Source organism: Sander vitreus, chromosome 18 (genome assembly GCF_031162955.1).
Source record: "Sander vitreus isolate 19-12246 chromosome 18, sanVit1, whole genome shotgun sequence".
NCBI classification, from domain to species: Eukaryota; Metazoa; Chordata; class Actinopteri; order Perciformes; family Percidae; genus Sander; species Sander vitreus.
The window spans coordinates 28,679,808-28,705,929 of record NC_135872.1 but is presented as its reverse complement, the minus strand read 5'-3'; the positions used below and the strand labels follow the sequence as shown (position 1 = coordinate 28,705,929).

General features: G+C 40.5%; 2 protein-coding genes across 4 annotated transcripts in view; one reads left to right on the top strand and one right to left on the bottom strand.

Annotated features, from left to right (window-relative positions):
* nt5dc1 (5'-nucleotidase domain containing 1) overlaps nucleotides 1-26,122 on the bottom strand; it is a 106,639-nt gene that overhangs the window by 72,010 nt on the left and 8,507 nt on the right. For all 3 annotated transcript variants that reach the window (XM_078274291.1, XM_078274290.1, XM_078274289.1), the window contains exons 2-6: nucleotides 23,795-23,886; nucleotides 20,191-20,262; nucleotides 19,994-20,103; nucleotides 19,781-19,860; nucleotides 19,603-19,684 (exon numbers count right to left, since the gene is read on the bottom strand). In XM_078274291.1, the coding sequence (XP_078130417.1) occupies nucleotides 19,603-19,684; nucleotides 19,781-19,860; nucleotides 19,994-20,103; nucleotides 20,191-20,262; nucleotides 23,795-23,886 (436 nt within the window). The remainder of the gene's footprint in view (nucleotides 1-19,602; nucleotides 19,685-19,780; nucleotides 19,861-19,993; nucleotides 20,104-20,190; nucleotides 20,263-23,794; nucleotides 23,887-26,122) is intronic.
* Nucleotides 12,968-19,613, top strand: col10a1b (collagen, type X, alpha 1b). Its single transcript, XM_078274286.1, has 3 exons — nucleotides 12,968-13,100; nucleotides 13,662-13,788; nucleotides 16,940-19,613. Exons 2-3 carry the CDS (start codon nucleotides 13,677-13,679, stop codon nucleotides 18,793-18,795), a joined length of 1,968 nt encoding a protein of 655 aa, XP_078130412.1. The 5' UTR covers nucleotides 12,968-13,100; nucleotides 13,662-13,676; the 3' UTR covers nucleotides 18,796-19,613.

Here is a 26,122-nt window from a genome sequence, read left to right as displayed (position 1 = left end):
ATTTAGCACAAATCTCATTATGTAAATATTTTGTGAAAGCACCAACTGTCCACCAAACAATATCGATATCGAGGTATTTGGTCAAAAATATCAAGATATTAGATTTTCTCCATATCGCCCAGCTCTAGGAGATAGGTCTGGCAATGCGAGACTAATGTAGAGTAAAGCTGCTGTGATGTGTCTGTCACTTGGTCAGTTCAAAGCATCATAATTATGAATGCTTAGCTGTCACTGTTTTACCATACTGTCAATCAATTCAATTCAATTGTATTTATAGTATCAAATCATAACAGGAGTTATCTCGAGACACTTTACAGATAGAGTAGGTCTAGACCACACTCTATAGTTTACAAAGACCCAACAATTCTAGTAATTCCCCCAAGATTAAGCATTTAGTGCGACAGTGGCGAGGAAGAACTCCCAAACAACAGTGTCTACCTGTTTCTGAATGAAGCAATTGCAAATTGGAACAACACACACAGCAGAACCAACACTCAGAACTTCTCTGAGCAGAAAAGACAATCAGCATGGCCAACAGGTAATCACTAGGTTTGAGATTGTGGTTTTTGGAAAATCGTGAAGTTCATGGCATCCTATCCCTGAAAATGGTCAAGGATTGCTGAACAAGTCTGTTCCTGTCGGTTCATTCTGCTTTGATCAAAATGTTTCTCATTCTTTCTGAAGTGACAAATAGAATAGAATAGAATTGAATGCGTTTTATTGTCACTATACACATGTACAATGCAGTGTGGGTTATTGCACATTATTTGAATATTGCCCAATAATGGTGATCATATTCAATGAGTAATAGATATTGGACAATGAGAGTAATGATACTGCACATTATACAGGTATTGCACAGCAATGGAATTGCACAGCAATTATCAATATTATTAATAGTATTAAATATTAAATATTGCATGAATGCATTATGCATTATGCATAAATATTAAATAAATGCTCCCAATACAAAATCAACAAACATTTACTGAGTTCTTTTTTAGCTAGTTTGGCCTATTTTAGTAATAGGCTATTGACCTATTGTACTATTGGCCTGGAAGTTTCAAAATGTATATTATAGTGCCATTTGAGGATCCATACAGCAGTGGTTGGTTGTTTTGGCCTGCTGCAATCATTTTTTCTTTAACCTTTATTTATCCAGGTAAGTCGATTGAGAATATATTCTCATTTGCAACGACGACCTGTCACATTCACACAGTTCCACATTCGTACCTGGAAGCTGCCCAGTACAACCACAGTCTGATCTGCTGGCCACTGAGCAGCTCCACTGGAGCGGTTGGGGTTAAGGGCCTTGCTCAAGGGCACCTCAGTGGTGGTGATGACAGAGGGACAAGCGTTGCTCTTTCACTTTCCCCACTCAGATTTTATCCAATGTAGGCTTCACTCGGACACATTAAAGAACATTGTGGACCACAAAAGCCTGGTTCAAATGTCAATGTGTGAGTGGGTGCACGATTTGTGTCGACTACTACACCTGCTTTCAAGTTTAAAAAGTACAGATCTCCTCTACAAAAGGATTAGGGTTTGGGTTAGGTTTTCACTTAACCTTTAGTGTGTCTCAATGTGGATACTTCTGTGAGTACACTTACATGTTTCGACAGGGTAGTGTTGTCTCAAATCGCGCACGGCCAACTGACAGCACTATAGTGGTACGTATAAAAAAAAGAAGGCATATATTACATTTGTATAGTTCATGTTTCGCCGTTTCAATAACAACTGCTGCAGCTTCCTCGCTGCCACTTTCACACATTTGAAAATACGTTGGTAGTCCCGTAGCGTCCGCTCCGAAGCAAAAAAGGCGGCCATTGAGTGTGAGTGCTATCCAGGGATCCACACTAAATGTGTTGACCACTTTGAGTGCAGAATCCGGGTACTCGTAGTACTCGTAGTGCCCTGCAGTTGGCCACACTTCGTCAGTGTGAATGCACTATGTACTCAAACTAGCTAGTGTAACTACAGAAGTGCCCGATTGGAGACTATGTTTAAAAAACTGGTTTAATGAATATCACCTTCAGGAATTCAACAAGGACATTTCTGAAGTGAAAATCAAATTCAATTCACTTTTGAACTAGCTTTGTCCTGCATTTGTGAATTGTTGCTGTAATGAATACAACTTTGCTGTGAGATCTTAGATTTTAGTTGCGAGGCATTTAAACATGCAGTACATTGTGAATGGTGTACTTGTAGGACTACATTTATTTTTCATTGATTTCAATGAGGATTATACATTTGTGGTACAGGGCTGATGATCCATTTGTCTTCACCAATTGAGTGTTCATTTGAATTCAGAGAAAGGTCTAGAGACAGTGAACTGTTTAACTGACAACATGTTTTGGAGTTGTCGCCTTAGATTCAGTCGATAGAATCAAGGAGGAGCGTGAAAGGAATGCAAAAGGAATTCGAAAACAACAATCGCACTGTCAAATAACTCCCTTCAGTGATGGGTCAGTACGGCTCCACCAGAGATTGGCTCCCATCACATGTTCCTCTTCTGTGTCTCACTTAAAGTTTTCATAGTGTTTCAAAATCAATAAAAACAGTAGTACAGATGAGTCCTAAATATGTTTGCCTATGCTGTGTGCAGGAGCTGCCAGCACCCCTCTTTCTATTTTTGTCTTCGTGCACCATAATTATTTTGATCTCTGCGTAATTTGGTAAACACCAGCGCTCTATCCAGAAAAACAGAAACATAATAGCGTTGGAGCTGTTTAAAATGTTGGGTTTGGCCTCTAACACCTTTTCTCACCACTAACACCAGCTCCACAGTCAGTCAGCAGGCCTCAGAGTCCTCTGTGCTACCCAGAGACGTTGGAGGACCATGGGAAGGGATGAGAGGAGGGATATAACATGACAACTACAAATGTCTGATGCAACAGACACAACAGGAGTCGAAGAGCAATGGCTGAATCTCTGCAGCAGTAAAAAGTGACATTCTCTCATTGAGCGTTAGAGGACTATGAAATCCTGTACACTGGATAAGTTCCCAGTGTGGAAACCATAGAAGCAGATGGTAAAGGTGTTATGGTGACCGTTAAAGGTGCTGTAGGTAGGATTACGAAGATCCAGGATTTAGCCACAAAATTTGAATATTGACAACTTCTCAGTCCCTCCCCCCTTTCTGCTAAAGCCCAAAACGTTCTCCTAAGCCCCTCCCCCCACAAGGGAGAATGAATGCGTCTGCACGAGCAGTGATTGACACGCAGTTAGATACCCCCCCCTGGCCCTGATTGGTGCATCTGAACAGGGAGTGGTGGATTTTTACAAATCTCTCTCCAGGCTGTAGGTGGAGCCAGAGGAGCCAGATTCTTTTTTAAATGACCTGCTTCATGTAGTTCTACTGGAACATAGGGTCAGTTTCAGCAAATATGACAGAAAGTTAGTTTTATAAGGCTTACCTACAGCACCTTTAATGCAAGGTGTGGGATCTTTAACATACAGCATGTAGAATACACACATTGTAACACAGACTTGTTTCTGATCCGAACTATGAATACAAAATGCCCAAGAAAAGGTTAAGTAAATTAAAATTACAACAACTATGAAAAATATATATCTTTTTAAACATTTCTTAATAAAAGGCGCATACAAATGCAAATTCTACTGCTTTACTGCAAAACCAAAGTAGGAGCAGGGAAATCTATTTAGAGTGGCTTATTTTATTAATTAAAATATCAATATTTGGCGCCAGCGTATCAATTCTCGAATCGCACGAAGGGCAACGATATATTGCCATATCGATATTTTGTCCCACCCCTATTTATCAAAGCTATTTATCTCTCATTTTATTTTGAAACTCTTTCAATTTGGCACACTGGATGTAGACTGTGGGAATATGTCTGTCATTGGCCGCTTATTTCATGAAGCATTCCTCCTCTACCACTACGAGCGTGTTACCGTTTTCAAAATCCTTCGCTACAAGAAACAACAACAACCTCCAAGCTAGCAAGCTACACGCTGAAAATGACAAGTTTTATGAAGATTTGGATCATGCAGTTAGGCAGGCCTGCTTGGTTCCTTCAATGAGTGGTTGTGAAGATTTACAAAGAATATGTAAATGATGTATTCTTTATGAAGGATTTAACAATTTTAATGCCAGGGCTCGCCTTCCCACATGCAAATGTTTGCAATTATTATAACATTATTTAAATGTATTGATATAATTTGTTCTATGTTTGACTCATCTGATAATCTTTTACTGCCAGTTTTGGGCCCCCACACTACCGACCCACAGACAAAATTAAATATATGTGCAACATATAACTATTTAAAGACTAAGATGTGCGATTGTGTTAGACAATTAGAGATCTTCTTCAGCTGCTGAATAGACAGATTACAACACCAGCCCTGTAAAAACTGCTGATTATGAGCTGGTGTGGGAGGCACAGTGCAAATGAAAAGTGCTTGTCATTATAGCACATATATAACTGGCTTTACAGTAACCCATTACCTGCTCCTAAAATAAATCCTAAAATGAGAGCATAATCTGTTTAGGTAACCAAGAAAGTCAGTGTCTCTGGCTTTAATTCCTCTTTCTCGTGAGGCTAACCTTTCCATCATTTCATAATGACTTGGGCAAGATTATATCAAGATAAAAAAAAAAAGAAAGTAGAATATCCAGTAAACCTCAGGTTGGTCAACTTCCAACCAGGATTTTTGTCTTTGGGTCTCTGTAATTGCAGCCAACACTCAGCCAGGAGGTCCAGCTTCACTCCTTCCATTCATAAATCTCTATGTGCCTCTTAGTGACATTTGGATATTAAAACACTAAATCTGAACCACCATCACCCACTCCCAGCTCAAACACTCTATCTTTAGCTCCTACTTTCCACTCTTCACTGCTTGCATAGGCACATCAACCTGCAATTACGTTCTTGTTTCTCTCAGGCACCCCGGCATCCTCAAATCTCTGGGACCAAATGGGGACATCCCAGTCAAAAAACTTGAAAAAAAACAAAGCAAGGCATAACAAATATATTTATATAATTTGTTTATGTAACTATTAATAACTATATTGAAAAAAAACTAGTGAATTTGGAACCATACCAAGACACTCATAAGATACACTGTGAATCTTTCAGGGGTTAGGGAACAACATTCATTTTGTATCAGAATTATGTCAATGTTGACCTATAACATCGTCACAGGGACAAAGTGTCTATTACATGACAATAAAGTTGCTGTTTTTCATGTGAGAGCAAAATAACCAGTATTATTAATTCACGTAGGTACGTGTAGATAAGGACCCTACAATGAAGCCTGATGTGCACCTCTCAAAAAATTTAACTACGCAGACCGCAACAACTGTGATTGGTCTGCTTGGTTGTGGCTTGGTGGTGTTTCATTTCCCCCCAGACTCATTTCCTGGTTCTCCTTCTCCATAAACAACATGAAATCAAGGAGAGGGTTAATTTTCCTTGCTCCAGATTTCCCACCGTGGTCAGAAAGCACAGGGGAGACACTTTGGTTCTCCATCTACGCCTCTAGAGTCGGTGCTTTCGCCGAAGCTAATCCCCGTTACTCTCTCACTCGCTCTACACACACTCACCATGCACACACACGTGCCGCTCGACGCACACACCAAGGCACAACTTTAAACTTCAGGCCACTTACGTAGGCTACGGCGAAAGCTCTGCGTGAAGCCTTCGCAGGTCCATGAATCCCGCTTTAGGATGGGTTAAGGGCAGTAATTGAATTTTACTACATTGTATGTGACCAATTTAAGGTGATTTAGAAAGAGTGTTCTCTAGTTGACAAAATGTAATATGTCCTGCTCAGTATACAGTCATGTGAAAAAATTAGGACACCCATGCTAAAGTTGACTAAAAAGAGGAATGAAAAAATCATCTTTTGCAAATTGATCTTAATGCCTTAATTAAAAGAATGAGGAAAAATCCAATCTTTAAGGACACCAATTTTCTTTGTGAATGAATAATGTATCGTAAATAAATAAATGTTCTTCCTTCAAATACAGGGGGCATTAGTCAGTACACCCCTATGTTAAATTCCCATAGAGGCAGGCAGACTTTTATTTTGAAAGGCCAGTTATTTCATGGATCCAGGATACTATGATCCTGATAAAGTTCCCTTGGCCTTTGGAATTAAAATAGCCCCCCCACATCATCACATACCCTTCACCATACCTAGAGATTGGCATGGGGTACTTTCCATAAAATCATCCTCTCAATGCAAATCAAACCAGCTATTAGGCTAACTGAAATACAACCATGTTAATCTCTAGGTATGATGAAGGGTATGTGATGATGGGGGGGGTATTTTAATTCCAAAGGCTAAGGGAACTTTATCAGTTCTTTAAAAATAAAAACCTGCCTGCCTCTATGGGAATTTAACATAGGGGTGTACTGACTTATGCCCCTTGTATTTTAAGGAAGAACATTTATTTATTGACGATACATTATTCATTCACAAAGGCTAATTGGTGTCCTTAAAGACTGGATTTTTCCTCATTTTTTTAATTAAGGCATTAAGATCAATTTCCAAAAGATGACTTTTTTAGTCAGCTTTAGCATGGGTGTCCTAAGTTTTTCACATGACTGTTTATCTTGGTCAAATTTCCATAATAACCAAATTTGAAGTTTCAGAAAGGTAGGTATTGCTCGTAGCGACAACTCTTTAGATCCCCTCAGCTCGATGGAGCCTTTTGAAATCGTTCTGCTAACTGTTCTGTGGTCTTGTTTCCAGACGCGGCAGACAGCTGTTTCCAGTCAAAAGACTTTGAGAAGCCCACTGTACACTTTCTGCCCAGCAACAAACAGCAGACAAAGTTAGCAACTAGCTGGTGAATATAGCGGAACATTTAGCAGCTTAAGAGCCAGATATTATTCTCAGGAGTTCGCCAAAAAAAGAGCTAAAAAACCCCCAATGAATATTGGACTTACATCCCTCAGGTGTTTTCTGTTGAAAAAAGGAACATAGTTCTGATATAATAAAAAGTCTCTCATTGAGCGTTAAAAGCCTCAACAATCCACTATCAGTTGGACTCTAGATTTAGCATTTGCAAAGTTTAGCCCAGTGGTTCTAAAACTTTTTACCCCACGTACCCCACCTTCCTCCACATTGCTGCAGAGGAAGGTCTGGCTAGTCCACACAGCACACTGGGATGGGAGAGTAACGTACTCGGATTTATTGTCATTTCTTTAAACCAATCACAATCTTCTTGGGCGGGGCTAAGTGCTGCTGAGAGCCCCAGTGCTGCTGCAAAATAGCCTCGGGAAGGAACTTTGTTCAAAAGTAGTTTTAGTCGTGCAACAGAAAACTCCGATTGGACAGATAGTCTAGCTAGCTGTCTGGATTTACCCTGCAGAGATCTGAGGAGCAGTTAACCATAGTCCTCACAAATCCACCAGAGGTTAGAACACCAACACAGAGACAGAGGAAGGGGACGGACATCCGGACAAAAATGAGGGACATCCGGCGGAATTTCCGGTGCCAACATCACAATCCCGGAAGTGGAATGTCGTGGATATAGACTAGTGCTCCGACAACCATTGTCGACCGCGGAGGTTGGTTTTAAGAGATTAAGAAAAGTCCACGTCACTTTTTGTTCAACATTTTGGGTGTTTTTCCAATTTTTTTGTCACTTTTTTCTACCTTTTGGGCGTTTATTCCAACGGCTGTCATTTTTTCGACCTTTGTGAAACTTTTATCGACTTTTTTTTGCTTTGTAGAAACTTGTTGACGCTTTTTCCACCATTTTTGAAGTTTTTTTTCCAACGTTTTCAGAAGCTTACTAACTGAGCAGCTTTGTATGAGAGAATTTTAAATAAAAGAAAATGTTCTTTATTCTAACTGAAGCTGCACACATCATTTCTGTTTTCAATTATGGGACAAAGTCTGAGTAATGAGCTGCCAGAACTTTTTTCTGTTATTTTATGGATTTATTTCTTAGAGTGTATATGCATATGGAAAACAGAGGCTGTGCATGTTGGGAGGTGACCCCTGTCATCAGTGGAGTTAATTAGAGCCACTGAAGAAGCATTAAGTCATGTCTGGAGTGCAGCAGCATGCTAAGATGTTCAGAGGGGCAAAACAATGGTTACAGCAGACCCTTCCCAGATATACCACCCACCTTCCTGTCAGAAGGTGTCTGAAACCACTCCATATCATGCTCTGTCTCTACTGCTTTCCATTCAGTACATCTCCCATCCTAATTACATGTTTATGTACTGTGACTGCCTTTTACCATACACAGCACAAGCTTACCCAGAAACCTAAGGAATCTAAGTAGCCATCTACATTAAACCTCACAGTGGCCGGATTTAGATAGGGAGGCATTAATTCTGACACACCAAAAAAAAGAAAATAGATTCAAATGAAATACAAAAAGCAGCCATGGCTCACTGTGGTCACAGCCACTTTCATGATGAGATGCAGTGGCATATCTGCAGCTTAGAAAGTTGTTAAATGTTGACTCCACCCTCCCCCCGCACACACACACACACACACACACTACTCTGTCATTTCCTTCTAAGAGCTTACCAAAGATGCCCACGGCTCACTGAGCCATATCTGTGGCCGCTGAGACACTGGCAGTTTAAATGATACGAGCAAAAGGAAGAAGAAAGGCTTTTCTGAAACCCAAAGATTACACAGTGGCTTGACCAATCAGGACTGTCGTAAGGTTGATAAGGGTAAAAATTATATACATTTTTAGGATGCAAAAAGGTTTGATCTCACATTCCGCTAGCAAGACATTATTCAAGAAAACTTTCAAATGTCACTGCTTCAATTATTTAAACGTAATTATTTATTTCAATTTAAACTGTTGACCTCTTTCTGCTGTAACATGTGAATCCATCTTTAGTACTGTAGAAGATTGGTAGATTAAATAAAAATAAAATAAAGAAGTTGAGCTGGAGATTTGTTTGACTAAATGTGGGTCTAGCAACCAAATGATCAGATTCATGTCACTATTCAAAGAGTAGCTGTGACTGGCTAATATTTGACACATTTGTACTTCTTACATCTTGGGTTGAACATTGGAAACTCAAAACAATTCACAACAGTAAATGTACACAAAGCTATATGTATACAAAGATATATATATATATAAAAAAGCGAAATAGGTATTAACTCTGCTCTTGTCCTTGGGTCAAATTTAACCCGTTTTCCAAGTTTCTATATCAAAAAGTTGGGCTTCTTAAAGTGCCCAAATATAACATGCAGTGTTGTACTACTCGAGATCGGTCTTGGTCTCAAAACCAATTTTTGAAGGTCTCGGTCTCGTCTCAGAATCCAGCGCATTTTTACTCGGTCTTGTCTCGGTCTCAGATAAAGAGGACTCGGGATTTTAATTCAAGACCGGTCAAGACCACAACTGCAGGGATTTCGCTCAACTGCCTGTGCATTGTCTGATTTAGGCCTATGTGCCTACTAACTTGCAAATGCAACCAATAACTTGACTTATATCTAATTTGAAACACCCCTCTCCCTGCCCCCTTTACACACACACTCCCAAGAAAGTGAATGTGGGAGACAGGAGAAGAACCTCTGGCTGTCTAACACAAATCTGGTCTTGGTCTTGACTCTGTCTCAATACACGCTGGTCTTGGTGATGACTTGGTCTTGGTTTATGTTACCTCGACTACAACACTGACAACATGAATCGTTCTATACATCGCTCTTCGCAAGTAATATGAAGGATCGGTTCACTACTTTCATTGAATTTGAGGTGTTTTATTCAATTGTATTAGGCTGGCTCCGCCCTCCTACGTACTTCCACTCAATTTTCATTTTCCTTCAGTACTACATCTGGGTTTGCGGTATATTCTTAGGTTTTCTCCGATCAAATTTGAATAGGTCCAATCAGCGAACAGAGGGAGTGGAGTGAGAACGGTTCGTGACGTTGAGGTTCGGTAACCTTCGGCGAGTTCCGTAATAGCAGCGGAAAAAGATGCGGTCCGTTGTGGCAACGCTGCCGAATATCCAGAAGTTAAAGCCCGAGCAAGAACAATCTTTGCTGAGTTGTGTTGGTGGCCGTGATGTTGTGGCCCTCCTCCCCACGGGGTTCGGGAACAGTTTGATTTTCCAGCTCGCTCCGTTAGTGGTGAAGGAGTTAGCTAAGGCTAACGCTAGTGATGCTAAGCCGATAGTTGTTGTCGTCTCCCCTCTTGTTAGCCTGGTCCTACCAGACAGTACGTAGGAGGGCGGAGCCAGGCTACCAGAGTGGCTCTGGGCAGATCCAATAGTTTTAAACTTCAACAGAGTACCCGCCTTCAAGGAAGTTAACACTTGTCAATGGAGAGAGGCCAGACTCTCTGGACCAATGAAATGGACCAGAGTCTGGTAGGACCAGGCTACAATTTTATAGCATTTGCCAAAAAACTTAATGGTTTCAAAACAGTATACTGACTAAACTTTGACATATACCAGTGTGTAGTTATCCTCTGATTTTAACAAGTCAATCAAAATAATCATAATTTCTGCTTTTTCTAACTCAGAAATTAGGTATAATTTCATATGAATTAGATTTGTTGACCATGAATTCCAAAAAGAAGTGTAAAACTCGCGGTAACAAGTTAGAAAGAAGTTGGCTAAGAAGATGTAATGCAGAATTGGGTGATAATTTATACTTTGTTTTATAAATGGGCAAACAGACGGAGGACAACACAAGGGTTAATATAGACTTTGTACAAAGACTCCCAGGCAACCAGCAGAGATCCCAGGAAGTCACTGCTCCCTGCAATGACATTGTAGCTGTTTTCCACTCTTTCCAGTCTTTGTGGTAAGCTAACATGAACAACTGCTGGCTACAGCCATGTACTCAGTGCATGTGAGATAAGAAATACACAGTCCTGCAGTCGGTTTCATGCTATTCCTCTGATCGACAGTTGGTTGTGATAACGTGCCAAGAAACACAGCAATGCGCCAACTAGGATTAGGCATTGAGAACCGGTTCCAACTTGGAATCGTTTCAAAAATTCTGATTCGAATGGAATCGTTTTTTTATTGGAGTCGTTTGAAAAAAATGGTTTGGAATCCGATCATTGGATCCAAAATTAACATGGGAAAGTTCAGATTTTCGGCGATTAGCGGCCACCGTACTTCCAGGAGCTTGTTGTGTTGCAGCAATAGAGCACAGTAAGCGGTGTCTAAAGTGTGGCTGAAAAAGCCCGGTAAAACTGTAAATCACCATTGAATCAAAATAAAACTTTCCTCTTATCTGTGAAATAAGCATGTGACCCGTTTCAACTCCACCCCTCAAAGAATCAGAATCAATAAGAACCGGAATCAAAAGGAAGAATCGAAGTTTGAATCAGAATTGTTAAAATCAAAAAAACGCCATCACAGCCAAGGAGAAGGAAAACTGCTAGCATGAACAATGGAAACAATGCAGTAGAGCTGCAAAGATAAATCAAAAAAGTTGGCACTAATCGCCAACTTTTTGGATTATTAATTAATTAATTTGAGTTTTGGTAAACATTTTCTGATTCCAGCTTGTTAAATGTGAATCTTTTCTAGTTTCTTCACTCCTCTGTGACTGGAAACTGAATTTCTTTGAGTTGTGGACAAAAGATTTCGATCCAGCCCATATTTTTTGGTCCACCTAGTTTTTGTGGCTTTTTCAATGTTTTGACACTTTTTTCTTTGCTGGCTAAGTTACTTTTTGGGGGCTTTATGTCGACCAAACTGTAACTGAGAAGGCTATATGAGACATACAATAGTACAGTAAAAGATGTTGTATTTTCAATACAATAAAAGCATGTTAATAAACTAAACATGTCTGTCTTTCCAGTGTGGCCCTTAGTGAAGTGGAGTTTGACACCCCTGGATCAGAGGATGACATGTATGCACGCATTCACAACTGTTGCAACTGTTCCTCCACTGCTACAGCTCAGTGAATCAGAGCTCACAGGATGGAGCAGGTAGCCACTGCTGCCTCCTGGTGTCTTAAAGCTGCACTGCAGATCCCTGCAGCAAACCACACACCAAATCACAGAGAGGATGGACAGACAGAAACCTGCCAGCATCATGATAGGCTGCACTACACTCTAAGAAATATCTTTGTATTAACAGTTGTATCTCTGTATATTTTAACAGACAATGTCCACAGAACGAAGATTCACAGTTGTATTTCTGTTAATTTGTTGGCCGCAGAGGTTGGTGTTGGGAGATTAAAGAAAACGTTTCAGTTGTTTTTTTTCGACCTTTCGTTTCTTTAGAAGTTTTCAGAGGTTTACTAACTGAGAGAATTGTATACTTTGGCCTAAAATAAAATGTTCTGTATTTTAACTGTCGCTAAAACATAATTTCTGTTTTAAAATTACGGGACAAATTTGCTGCCAGAACTTTTTCTGTTATTTTATGGATTCATTTCTTAGGGTGTATGTGAAATTAACTAAATCTAAATGAGTGAAGACCTGACCTGCTGTCTGTCAAACACAGAAATGTCAGATAAAAATGGAATTCCAGAGCAGCTCTTAAAACCTGGGTGTCATTTCAGATTTAGATAAAATATTCACATTTAAGAAGCTGGAATCAGAGAATGTTTACTTATTCCATTTTTAAAAAATGACTCAAATTGATGAATCGATTTTTTTAAATAGTTGGCGATTAATTTAATAGTTGACAACTAATCGATCAATCTTTGCAGCTCCATGTATGACTGAATAAAGGATGTTAACTTTAAGATCTGCACAACCGGGTGGCACAAATTTACAGAAACTGCAAATCACCCAAGCGAGATAAATCAAGAAACTGAGTTATGAAAATGTCACCCAAAGGGAAATTAGACAGGAATCCCCTGAATCTCTGCTGCTCGGTGCAGACAGAGAGAACCAGATGAAGAGAGTCTCAGGGAGGAGAGGCAAGTGACGGTCCTCCCTCTCAGGACACAGAACCCGTCATTAAAGATGACATCAGAGCAGGGAGGGCCTTCCATGCAAGGTAGATCATCCACGATGCTGGAGACCAGGCTCGGTATAAATATCTTAAGCCCAGTGCCCTGGGAAGAGCAGCTGCCGCTTAGACAGACAGACTCCACAACTAAGGATATAACAGCGCAGTGCCGGGACAGCAGCCTCCCGACCCCCCCACTGTTTCTCTGGAGCGTAAACCTTAAGGTAAGGTGGCTTTTTTTCTTGATTTCAGGTTAGTGCGCGGGGGATTTCCCCAACTGCAACCTGGCTCTCACTGAGGGGAGGGTCGCTGGTAGAGCTCTGATGCCATTACATTACATTAGTGTAATGGGCCATGCTACTGTATGGCTGGGTTCACACAGAGATTTTGTTCCTGTGATGCAAGTTTTGATCACATGGTAAACATAAATGTGTTAAAAGTGCATACTTTTTACAGTAGCTGCTCACTTCAGGAGAGTAAAAACATTTAAAAAGTCTGGTCGATTTAGAAATGAAACATTCTGACATTTATTTGCAGCTTTCTCAATCAATCAATCAGACTTTATTTATCACATTTCATACATGTAAATGTAGCACAGTGCTTCATATACAATCTCATTCTGATGCACCAACCACACTGCACTTCACGAATCACTGTCGATTGTCATAACGCAGTTTCCGTGCCACTCTGAGATGATCTTACATGTTTTTTGGGGGGGGGTTTCTGATTGTCATAAGAGACAAAAAAATGTTTCCTCTTCACATGAATGGTTTCTGTCTTTGCAGGTTTAGCTTCCCAAGATGGACCTGAGGGTAACAAGCGTTCTCCTTGTCCTCCTAGCTCTGGCTGAGGCGACCCCTGAGAGGTACTACCAAAAAGTCAGCAAGACTCCCTACCCCGTCAAGAGTCATGGTGAGTCACATAGGTCTTTTTCTCACCACGGTTGTTCATTTGAACACAATTTTACTAAAACAACAATCATGACAAACTAGTGTTAAAGGGATATGCCGAAATTCACACAACAACAGAGGGTTCCAAATCAACTGGGGGGGAAATAAGCAGGAATAGCATCTACTTATGTTTAGTATAATAATTAAACTCCAGCCAAGCCCATTGTTCATGTCACATCACCGCAGGCTGCAGTGAGACTGCCTAGGGACTGTATTAGCTGTATTTTTATTCAACTTGCCATATAGCATCAGATGACACTTCAAGTTACACTTCTGGTAGAATTTAAAAGACATATGCTTAGAGAATTTGAACTATAACTTGTGATGCTGAAAAACAGGGGAGCAGGCATACGCCAGAGATGAGTATAAGCAATCCACAGATGAAATATACAGTTACAGCCTACAATTGCATGTAACTCCACTTTTTGAAAATCCAATTATCCAATCCAATTAGGTCAAAAACATGTTGTGCACATCCATGTAGTTGCTGGTGCAAACAGTTAAAAACTTTAATAGTGCAAATATGGCACACAGCATTTCAACGTTTTCGTTTGACTTTACCTACTTTGAACTTGTATCCAAATATGGCCATAACATTAACCACTGATCTGAAAATGACGATAACGTGAACCCTGGACATATGGCATCTTACTGCAGCAGTTACAGAACCAAATGTTGACACATTTCTTAATTGCCTGCAGATTCAAGTCATTATCCTAATCCTAATCGTTATCGTCACCACTACTTTGACCTTTCAGTAAGATCCTCTCTTGTGCAACCTGGCAAACTGTTGGCTCATACAGTTAATGAGGCTGCCTTCATTAACTCAATAAGGTGCACACCCAGCAGGTCTAGCATGAATGGCTCATTGGCTGAGAGCAGAAGGCTGTAGTTGAACTGGCTGAACTGCTGTGAATGTGTATAACTTTATATAGCTGAGGTGGGATATAGCTTAAAAGAGCACTTGTGCTCTGGATAAATAAAGGTTAAAGAGGAAAACAGTTGCTTTTGCATGTGTCATAAAAATCCCAAAGCAGTGGTAATGATGTAACTGCCAGGATGATGTATACCACTTTATTTTATATCCCAGCTAAACAATGATTTAAATTCTGAGCTCGCCAGTTACAATTTATTTATCCAGTTTTGTTTTTTATCAGGTTCTGATGTGGTTTGACTGTGTGCCTCAATACAAAAATAGAATAGAAAAAGGACAAAAAGAGCACAAATTTGACAAATCTCCAAAACAGATGTTGTGACCACGTTGCAGGCACACCCTAACAAGCTACTTTGTGGTATTAAATCCACGCCACATAATTAGAAAGAAAGAAAAAGAAAACAGAAATGCTCACAAGTTCAAACTGTAAATCTAACAAACGAAACACAACAAAGGACAATGAGTGAGAGAAGAATTACATAATAAGACACTGACTAAGATGTTTATTGAAGGCAACCAAATCCAGAGTGGATATAGGTGCTACACTGAATGTAAGCATAGTAGTACTTTGCAGTGTTAACAGGCCATACATGGTTCAGCTACTGTGGCCAGTATCATCACCTTTAGTTTATGGTGTTTCTGACTGCCAGAAAGTCCACTTTTGGCACAAATATCCTCTGTGGGGTTTCAGGCACGGCCTTATGTGGCTTGAAATAACAGCCCTGTCAAAGCATTCTTTAAAAAAAATACCATTTCAAAAGAAAGACTAACACTAGTGGATCTGATTCTTTGGCAGGCAATGAATGGTACATCTAGAATTATGGTGTATAAAGGAATGCAGTGTGATAACTGTATCAGAGATGCTCTTTGTGCATAGTTCCTGGACTCTACTGTTCATGCCTTTTTAAAGGTAAAGCCCTAGTAGATGAGATAGATAGATAGATAGATAGACAGATATATATATATATATATATATATATATATATATAATATGTGTGTATATATTTTCAGAACAATACATCAGATGTCAACATTTATGTTTCATTTTGTCAGCCATTCCTCACAAATAAAATAAGATAAAATCAAATCTTGAGGAAAAAGTTAAGAGAGAAAACAACTGGGTGCCCTGTTGGCCCAGGGGTTAAGGCACCAGGAGTTCACTGGAGTCTGACCAGGAAACTTTGCATGTTATTCCTGATCTCTCTGTCCCTTCATTTTATGTCATCTCTCTGTTTACTGTCAAATAAAACAATAAAATTCAAACAAGAGAGAAAAAACAACTCCCCTGCCTCATTACAGGGTGCATGGGGTTCTTCTTATGTTGACGTGCCCAATATACATTAGTGAGCAATAACCTGAAGTAAAACAACAATCAGATGTTGTAAACTTTATATATATATATATATATATATATATATATATATATATATATATATATATATATATATATATATATATATATATATATATACACACACACACACATACAATTTAGTGCATATATGCATGCACTCATTTGACCTTGCCCTTAAACTATACATTATGTGGCAGGAAATGCATCAAGGTGATGTTGACAAGTTGCAGACCACTAACTATACATCCACGGCCATGGACAGTGCAGGAAATTAAGGGGTGCAGTATAGTGCGGGCAAGTTGAACTGAAATGCACAGGATCTGGTGTGTTGGGTCCCATGCCAGCAGACACATGGTGAGGACATCACCTCAGACCAGTGGTGCTGTGAACACTATCCTGAGAAAAAGGAGTGCTGTCCTCCCAACCCACCCTACAATCATAGGGAGCAGTGATTCAAGTCAGGTTACAGTCTTATGGAGTAGAATGCCAAACCTAGGGTCATTCAACGACCAAGAAAGCATCTTACGTAATGTATTGAAACGGCACAAGATGCTTGAAAATGAAGCCATTTCTTGATCATATTCGCTATTTCATTTTTTATTTCCTTGGGGAAACTAAGGGTGCTTTTTATGTCTGTATCATTTGTTGTATGCTTGTATGTGTATTATATATAGACAATGATTCAGTACAACAACAGTTTACTAAATCAAATTATAAACACAAAACTGAACCAAATTGACCAAAGTAAGATATAGACATTATGATGTGTGGATCATATTACCTGAATAATAACAATGCATGTTTTTTTTTTTATGTGTTCCCCAGCTGTTGCAGGCCAGCCAGGTCCTCCAGGTCCTCCAGGTGAGCCAGGACCAATGGGACCATCTGGACCTCCTGGAAAGAGTGGCATGGGGCATACTGGACCACCTGGTCCACCAGGACCCCCCGGAGCCCCTGGCTACTCTCAAGCAGGTAAACCCGGTGCCCCAGGTGGTCATGGAAAACCAGGAAGCCCTGGAGCCCCTGGTGAGAGAGGTGCACCTGGTGCAACTGGAGCAATGGGTCCCAGAGGTGCACCTGGTCCACATGGAACACCTGGGCCTGCTGGACTTTCTTCTCCTGGAAAACCTGGAGCATCTGGCATCCCTGGGCAAATGGGACCAAGAGGAGAGCCTGGTTTGAAGGGACATCCTGGTATTCCTGGCCTTCCTGGTGCTAAAGGAGAGAGAGGCATTGGCGTTCCTGGGGTTCAGGGACCACCAGGTGCAGTCGGACCAATGGGCCCATCTGGAATGCCTGGCAAACCTGGAGTTGGCATACCTGGTGCCACTGGCTATCCTGGAGAACCTGGCAAGGGTGGCGTGCCAGGAAGAGATGGCGCTCCTGGGCCAATGGGTATTCCAGGACCAAAGGGTCACACTGGGGCTCCAGGCACAGGAGCACCTGGGAAACCAGGCCAGAATGGTACCCCAGGAATGCCTGGACCTATGGGTGCTAAAGGTCCACAGGGTCCAGCTGGTCAGCCAGGCTCCCCTGGTATGCCAGGTGTTGGCAAAACGGGCGAACCTGGAATACCAGGTAGCAGAGGAGCCCCCGGTACTTCAGGAACCACTGGTCAGAAAGGAGAGCCAGGCCCAACTGGTTATACTGGTCAGCCAGGTGCTGTTGGTCCTATCGGCCCAGCTGGTCCACAGGGTGCAAGAGGATTCCAGGGTGAGGCAGGCCCACATGGACCCAAAGGCGACACTGGTATGGTAGGTGCACCAGGCCCAAGGGGAACCAAGGGTGAACAGGGAGCTCAGGGTTTCAGTGGAAAACCAGGTGTCCCTGGGGCAGTAGGTCCTCCAGGAATTCCAGGGCATAATGGTCCTCAGGGTCAAAAGGGTGCACAAGGCCATGCTGGTACCCCAGGACTTCCAGGTTCAAATGGTGCCCCAGGACCAAAAGGCCACACAGGCCCCCCAGGAGGACATGGAAAAAGTGGTGATAATGGAATGCCAGGACCCATGGGACCAGTTGGGCCACCTGGTCCAGCAGGTCCCGCTGGACTTAAGGGCCATCCAGGTCTTCCAGGCCTACCTGGCCCAGCTGGCTTAACAGCTAAGGGAATTTCTGGTCCTCAGGGTCCACCTGGAGTTCCAGGTGCCAGGGGTCAAGATGGTCAACCAGGCCCTGCCGGTCCTCCTGGCCAACCTGGCCCACCAGGAGAGGTTGTCTACCATCATGAAAAGAGCATGCCAATCAAGTCCCACGAGGTTGTGATGTCTCATGAGATGATGAAGGCCCCCATGTCCGCCTTCAGTGCTGTGCTGACCAGAGCCTACCCCCCAGCTGCAACCCCTATTCAGTTCAACCAGGTTCTGTACAATGGGGAGCAACATTATGATGAGCACAGTGGTGTGTTTACCTGCCAGATCCCAGGCCTCTACTATTTCAGCTATCATATGCATGTCAATGGTGCCAATGCATTGGTGGCCCTCTACAAAAATGAGGAGCCAGTTATTTTCACCTATGATGAGTACAACAAAGGCTTCCTGGATCAGATGTCAGGCAGTACTGTCCTTATGCTGCATGCCGGTGACAGAGTCTATGTCCAGGTCCCTGATGAGGAGAGTAACGGCATATTTGCAGCAGATAATGTTCACTGCTCTTTCTCTGGGTTCTTGATTGCCTCAACGTGATTTCACAAATCCAAATAAACCTCAAAACCTTACAAAACATTGAACTACTCAGAAAAATAGATCAGTTGATTCAATTCCAAATTGAGATTGTAGATTACAAAATATATATGTTTGTTATTTTAACTAGTTCAACTGTCAGATTCAAATCTTACAACAACAATAAAACGTCTTTAATTTGCTAACAATTGATTCGGCTGACAAAGGTATTCATGCTGAGCAAAAAAGTATAAGATATAGTTCAGATTGATCCCTTTCCTCCAGTCCACCATGTGTGTGCCTTTGCAATTTTAAACATTATTTTTTTTTTTTTAATATTAAACAATATTGGAAGATATCTTAAATGGTGCTTTACAACTGCCTGTAACATTTACAGCACGTCTTTTATTTGTGTTTGTTTTTATGTCTGTTTAAGAATTTTCCTGTAATATACATACAAGAGACACTCAAAACTGTTGTACTATATGTATTAGAGATCAGCACATTCTCATAAGCACTGTGATCAGCAAAACAACACAGAATGAGAAATTCAAACAGCATTTTTTTTTTCAAAATAACTAGGCCTATGTCCCATGGATGTGTTAAGTTATGTACCACTTACTGACCAAAACACAGAATAAAAGTTCTAGTTTGAAAAATGAAAATATCCTGTGTAGTGTGTGTGTGTGTGTGTGTGTGTGTGTGTGTGTGTGTGTGTGTGTGTGTGTGAGTGTGTGAGTGTGTTCTAATTTACATTATGGGTCCTTAACAAGAAGACATTAGAAATAAGCAATAAAATAAATGTGTGCTGCTTTGGAATAAAAGGCCTACCTTTGAATGCAGATGTGTTGTAATTGTGGTCGATGGCAGCAACCATGTCTTTCCAAAAGTCGGAATTCACCTCATTTCCTCGCTGATCACAAAAACATAAAGTTACAATCTACATTTCATCTTTTTCCACATCTAAATCTCAACCATTAATTTAAAACCATAACTTAACAAATATTACCTTATGCAACATGTCCACAACTCTTCCACAGAGGAGAGCCCCAGGCAAATCAAAGTAGTTGTCATAGAAATAATATTTTGCTGCAAAGACCAAAACAAAAGTCATAGAAATCCAGTGACAGTGATGTGAAAGAATACCAGATAATGCACTTCAACCTACTTAAGAGTACAGCATGTAGCTATTAGGTAATGAAGATGGATGTAAATATCATACCAGATCTTGTGAAGGAAGTATTGAGGCTGTTGAAGTGCTTCCACTCCCTTTTTGGACCATAATGTTTGATGAGGTCTTCTGTGCTGAGGTCAATGCTTCCATGGGTCGCTCTAATCAATCAAGGAATACAACTTTTCTATTATATCACTTTTAAAAAGGTCAGTGAAAGCAACAACAACTTTGACAAAACAACATACCGCAAGACAGTTCCATCTTCAGCCAGCTTCACAAGGTTTCCATCCTCCAGATCCACTACTAGTCCTTTAAAACTAGACACAAAATCCAGCATGTTAGAAATACAGTATAAAGACAGGAATCCAGATCATCACTGCTGTCCTGTACTCAGCATGGACAACTCGGTGCATACCATTCCAGAGGACAGCAAAACAGATTGCTGAGCCACTACAGCCACATAATAACTCAGGGTACGTGCAACAAAAGGTCCCGACGGGAGTCTAGTACTCTATCAAATTTCTTTTAGTTGTGAATACTAGATAACTTTACCATTTTGCCTTTAACTTTCAGATGAAACAATCAGAGAAGCAAAACATATTCTTTGATTGATGTTCTCACAGCTTACGTCCTCACAAAGACCATGACCTGTGGTCAGGGTAGGGTCACGAGTTAAAATTGCTTAATTTGTAAAGGATCACAAGGCAAAACGGTTGGGAACCACTCAATACAAAACTGAAAGCATGGATGAACTGCTTGCCAACAGGTAGCTCAGTTAAAAGCCTCCAAAACAACTTGAAGCTGTTATATTGACATTAGGGCTGGGCAATAAAACGATCGAAATTCTGGTCGATAACAATGATTAACTTGGACATATTTTACTAGATTTGGATAGATCTAACAGCCTATCACACAGCAGACATAAACGCCATTCCATTTTAGAAGGTGGTGGTATTGCACACCAAAAGTTGTTTGCCAACCGCCAAAAAACGTCAATAGAAAGTACATATATTCTTTTATCACACAATATATTCTAAACCAAGCCATGTTTGCACAGTTCAATGTTACATTATGTTATTCTATTTTTTTTGTTAATAAACTATATTCTAAAGTTTAACTAATGAACCCTGTGGTTTCTTCAGGCTTCAGTCATTATCAGGATACTCTTCAACCTGCCAGCATTATCCAATTATATATTGTGATAAATATCGATATTGATCAATATGGAAAAAATTATCGTGATCATATTTTTTGCCATATCACCCAGCCCTAATTGACATGGCTATTTTTGATGATGATTTAACTAAAGTAGGCAAGTCCCCAATCCGTGGTCACCATATTCCGCTACAGGCTCGTGTGATGATGCCATTATTTGTAAGGAGGATTTGCATTTTGCTTTAGAAGTCAGCTGTTTTTTGTTTTGGTGATAACTCTTACTCTCCCTGTGCCATTTGCTCTTTGCATCGCTAAGGCTAGACTAATGTCTTAATTGTTGTTTCAGAGCTGGAATTATAATGAGTGATATTTGCAATAGTACAGGAGGGGACACAATACGCTAGGCTGGTCGTTTGCTTCCCCGCCCCCACCAAGTGGTAAGAGGGCCGAGGTTAGATTCACGGTTTGCTACTGCAACATATACATTCTGGAATAGGAGAAAAGCTTTCTGGGTATTTTGCATTTCTTTAAACCAATCACAATCGTCTTGGGCGGTGCGAAGCTCCGGACGCAGTGACGGTGCCTCTGCAAAACTGTCTCGGGAAGGTGGAACTTATTTTGGTAGAACATTTGTACCTGCAAAAGAAAACGCCACATACAATATTAAATGAAGTTAACTGTTGACTACTTGTTCTGAGTACAAATGAGCTGTATCGGCATGCTTCCGGTGCACCAGCACGGGAATGTCACCACAAACACCACAACTCTGGTAAACTGAGAAATACAGAGAGCTTGTCATAGATTTCATCAGCATGGTGTGAACTTCTTTGGCAAGAGCTTGAATGCAACGGACGTTCATTTACCAGTGTTTCCCCCATCACTGTGCAACGGGGAATCCCGCCAAAAATAACACCAAATACCCATAGTGTTTCCCATATTTTCATTTAGCATTTAGTGACGCATTGCCATGAATGCATGAAGGAGACAACTATCTGTGGTTAGTTCAGGTAAGTAACAGCAGGATAGTCGAGTGTGTTACATAAACTGCTAAAGTCAGCTGAATAGTTGAAGCGAAAAAGATAACGTTGTCGGTAGCCTAACGGTTACAAACAGGTTCGGTAATGAACGACACGATAACACGATGACGGACTCTGTGTTGTGTTTTTAGTTGAGCTGGACCAGAGAATATCTGGTTAAAACACTGTTTTGCCCTCATTGTTCTCCATAAAGTTTGCTGGAAGTGATGTAATGTAGCGTTTTGTGTGGAGTGAGCACAGCGCTGGATTTCATTTAAAAAAAAAAAGCCTTTTAAATGCTACAATGCTTGTAAGGAAATAAGAGGAGTAACTGGCGAACCAGCTTTAACCCTTAGAGAAGGGAACTCCCGCAGGCTGCCGCTAGAGGTCCGCTGGAGATCACTGCTTACATGATACTGTTTAAATCAGTCTTAAATTAAAACTATAACAGCTAGAGCAAGGCTGCTTTCTTTCGCGCCATTACAGCGTACACTCGCAATGACGCCATCACGTTACGTGATGTCCGGTCAAAAACAGGCTGATAACTTGCGGTGGCGTGTGATGACATCATCACGTCATATGTGACGTGCTAAACAGCAGGCGGACCATTTCTATTGCAGATTAAACTACCAAAATGCCTTTACAGTCTGCTCATAAAAATTAGTTATCTCAAAAACTAGACAATGTACATAATTCAAATAACTTCTGAAATGTTAAGGAATATTTTGTTCATGTTTCTACATTTAGAAATCTTTTGGATCAATATGTTGTGTGTGTTTATTCAGTCAAATGTGATGGAAACACATGTCCGATTTTCATTTTCTCATTTATGACACAATGTTAATACTTTTATTAATTATTATTGTTTACTGCCTTTAATAACCTTTTAGTCAGGTTGTACTGATTTAAGGGATATGAAGGATTAGAAGATCCTGCAAGAAATGACATCACAATAAGTAATAAAACATACCAATGTAGGCACTGGCGGACCTTTTCTATTGCAGAGTTCAAAGGGTTAAAAGTGAACTATTTTCTTCCCAATAAGTGCTGTGCGTTGGATCCAATTCATGCCAATGTGCATAAAGAGTTGTTGAAGTTGATCTGCAACTTTAATGTATTATTTATATTATTTGGTGTAGTGTGGGGTGGTAATAGCTGTTTGTCAAACTCATCTTCACTAAGGGCCACACTGGAGAAATCACATCAAGGGCCAGGCATGTTTAGACATGCTTTGATTTCAAAGAGAAAGTAGAAAATGTGTGACTGTATTGTATATGTCTCATATTGCCTATTTGGTCAACATAAAGCCCTAAATAAATAGCAAAAAAGTGTTTTAGCCATCATAGAATTTAGCAAATCAAGCAAAACAATGTATTCTGGTTACATTTGTAATAGGCTACCCGACTAACAACAACCTGTTTCACAGCCTGTGTGGGAATTTCTATGTCTCAAAGTTGCTTTGAGTGATTACAATTTGGTAAAACAGTTTCCTGTCTTTTTGGTTAGGCCAAAATCTATTGTGAACCTAAATTGATGCGCGGGCCGGATCAAAATGTACTATGTAAAAGTGCCGCACCCTACAGTAGCTTTAACGCTCCTAAAAGACGAACAGTTATTTTACTTGATGACCTCATAGTTGAGGCTTAAACTGTGGAAACTGCTGCTGTTGCCGACTCACCAGAAATCCCAGGTAGCAGGGGTTAGGTTCAGCAGGTCCTTGTCATAGCCTTTATGCTCCACCAGATACCTGGCAAAGCTCTCATAGATCAGCTGCAAAAACAAGGAGGAAATAACATCACTATGTAATATCACAAAAACGAGCAGCACAGTCATCATGCAAATGACAACAACGAAATGCAAATATGTGCCACTGAATGCCAAGAATATACAGGTTTTGATTAAATTATTATTTAATAAAAAACTAATTATTTGTATATATTATTATTTCTTAATTATTTAACACTGTGATTTATCTGGTTGAATACTTAAAGGTAATTTCGTGGACTGGATGTTCCTATGTTTGTGTGTCTAAGTGACTGATGGGAACAACAATCTTTGACAATGGTCCAGTATTAAGCGTGAACGCTGTAATGAGCAGCCACAGACCGGGCTGCAACGTAACCCTACGGGGCAAATGTTCCGCGTCAGTTAGCGTCCACTAAAAGTTCTGTTTTTGCCGCTAAAAGGCTCAGATTATTATACTAAGTGTTCTTTTGGAAAGGATCACTACAGAGAAAATTTTACCAGAAACAGCTCTGAGGTCGCCAGGGCGAAACCCACCAGACTCCATTTAAAAAAAACTATACTTTTAGCATGTATAGAGCCAACATATTTTCACATGTAAATCTGTAAACTATGTGTTTATTTCAACCAAAACATGGTGAACATGTTAGATAACAACTGCCTATTCAGAAATCCAACAGACAAGAAAACATTAACTTGGAGTCATGTTTGTCTACACACGTTTCAACCTTTCCAACTCCTTAAGAAAATACAGCCGCTACCTTTGTCTGTGCGCTGTGCATTAGGGGCTGGGAAGGTCGCGTACACTAGGTTTATCAGAGCTTTTTCACTACTGCTGCTAACTGCTGCCTGAGGAAACGGCACATATGAGACTGTGAGGGCTGGAAAACCTCAACAATGAGCTAAAAAACTCCACGGGGCTGAGAGTAACTACAGAACTGGGTGTTAATTAACTGTGGGTTCGTCATAAGGGATGTTATACGAGACATTACATTACACATAGTCATTTGATCCTTTGTTAATGTCAGAATGATTGAGATTATTGCAGCTTTAAGTTATTTCAGTTATTTGTGAGGAACAAGCAACACATTACTGGAAAGTTAGCATCTCAGTGATGACAATCAGTGTCGGAAGAAGTATTCAGATCATTTACTTAAGTAAAAGTACTAATGCCACACTGTAAAAATACTCTGTAAGTCTGTAAGTATCATCAGGAAAACATAGTTAAAGTATTAAAAGTAAAGAACTCTCCTCCCATTGTAGTGTGTGTAAAGGATCCAACCAGCTGTGTGTTTAATGGTCTGATCATCTCAGCTGACTTGTAGCTGTTATATTGTTGGCTAGTTTACTTTAGAATAAAACATCAGATTTTATAAACTACATGTGTTTTGAGTGCAGAAATCTCAATGTGTAAAGTAACTAGTAACTAAAGCTGGAACAGATGAATGTAGTGGAGTAACTAAAGTAACTAGTAACTAAAGCTGTAACAGATGAATGTAGCGGAGTAAAAAGTACAATACTTCTCTCTGAAATGTAGCGGAGTAGAAGTAGAAAGTGGCATGAAGAGAAAAGACTCAAGGAAAGTACCTCAACGTTTGGACTTAAGTACAGTACTGGAGTAAATGTATTTAGGTCAGCTGTCAAAAACTTGGGGGTTACTTTTGATTGCAGCATGAAATTTGACAACCAGGGGTGATCAGGCTTTTGCAGTTGCTGCCCCGAGACTCTGGAACAAGTTACCTCCTGATAGTCACACTATTACAGATGGAGCTCTTTTTAGGTCCAAACTCTGTTTAGTCTGGCTTTTAATACATAGCAGTGGTGTGACAGTTTCATTCTTCTGTTTCTTTGTAACCTTTTCTGATTTATCACCATGTCGGTGTCTAAAACGTTGGAAAAGCTAGAGCAGATAATAGATAACACTCAAAAAACTTAAAGACAGAACTTGCTCAAAAAGTCCAACTTCAATGATTAGATCTGAGACAAGTCTTTTAGTTGGCTTCATGCTTTTGTAGCCGTGTTTTGGCGCTTTTTTGCCGCATTTTACATTCGTACCGCTTAGGTGCTGCAAAAACCGGCTCGGGTGCTGCACCCAAGACTTATAGTGGCAGAGAAAACCCTGACACCTGTCCCATGCATGGGGACAAGACAGAGCCTAGATGAACTCTGGGGCCTAATTTCCAGTGGGGACAGTGCGGACATGTCCCCCCCACTTTTGAAAATCCAGTTTGTGCCCCCCCCACTTTCAAATTGTGAACATTGT

Coding starts and splice junctions, on each gene's coding strand:
- col10a1b (XM_078274286.1), top strand. CDS start 13,677: ATGGACCTGAGGGTAACAAGCGTTCTCCTTGTCCTCCTAGCTCTGGCT. Junction 13,789..16,939: donor CTACCCCGTCAAGAGTCATG/GTGAGTCACATA, acceptor TGTGTTCCCCAG/CTGTTGCAGGCCAGCCAGGT.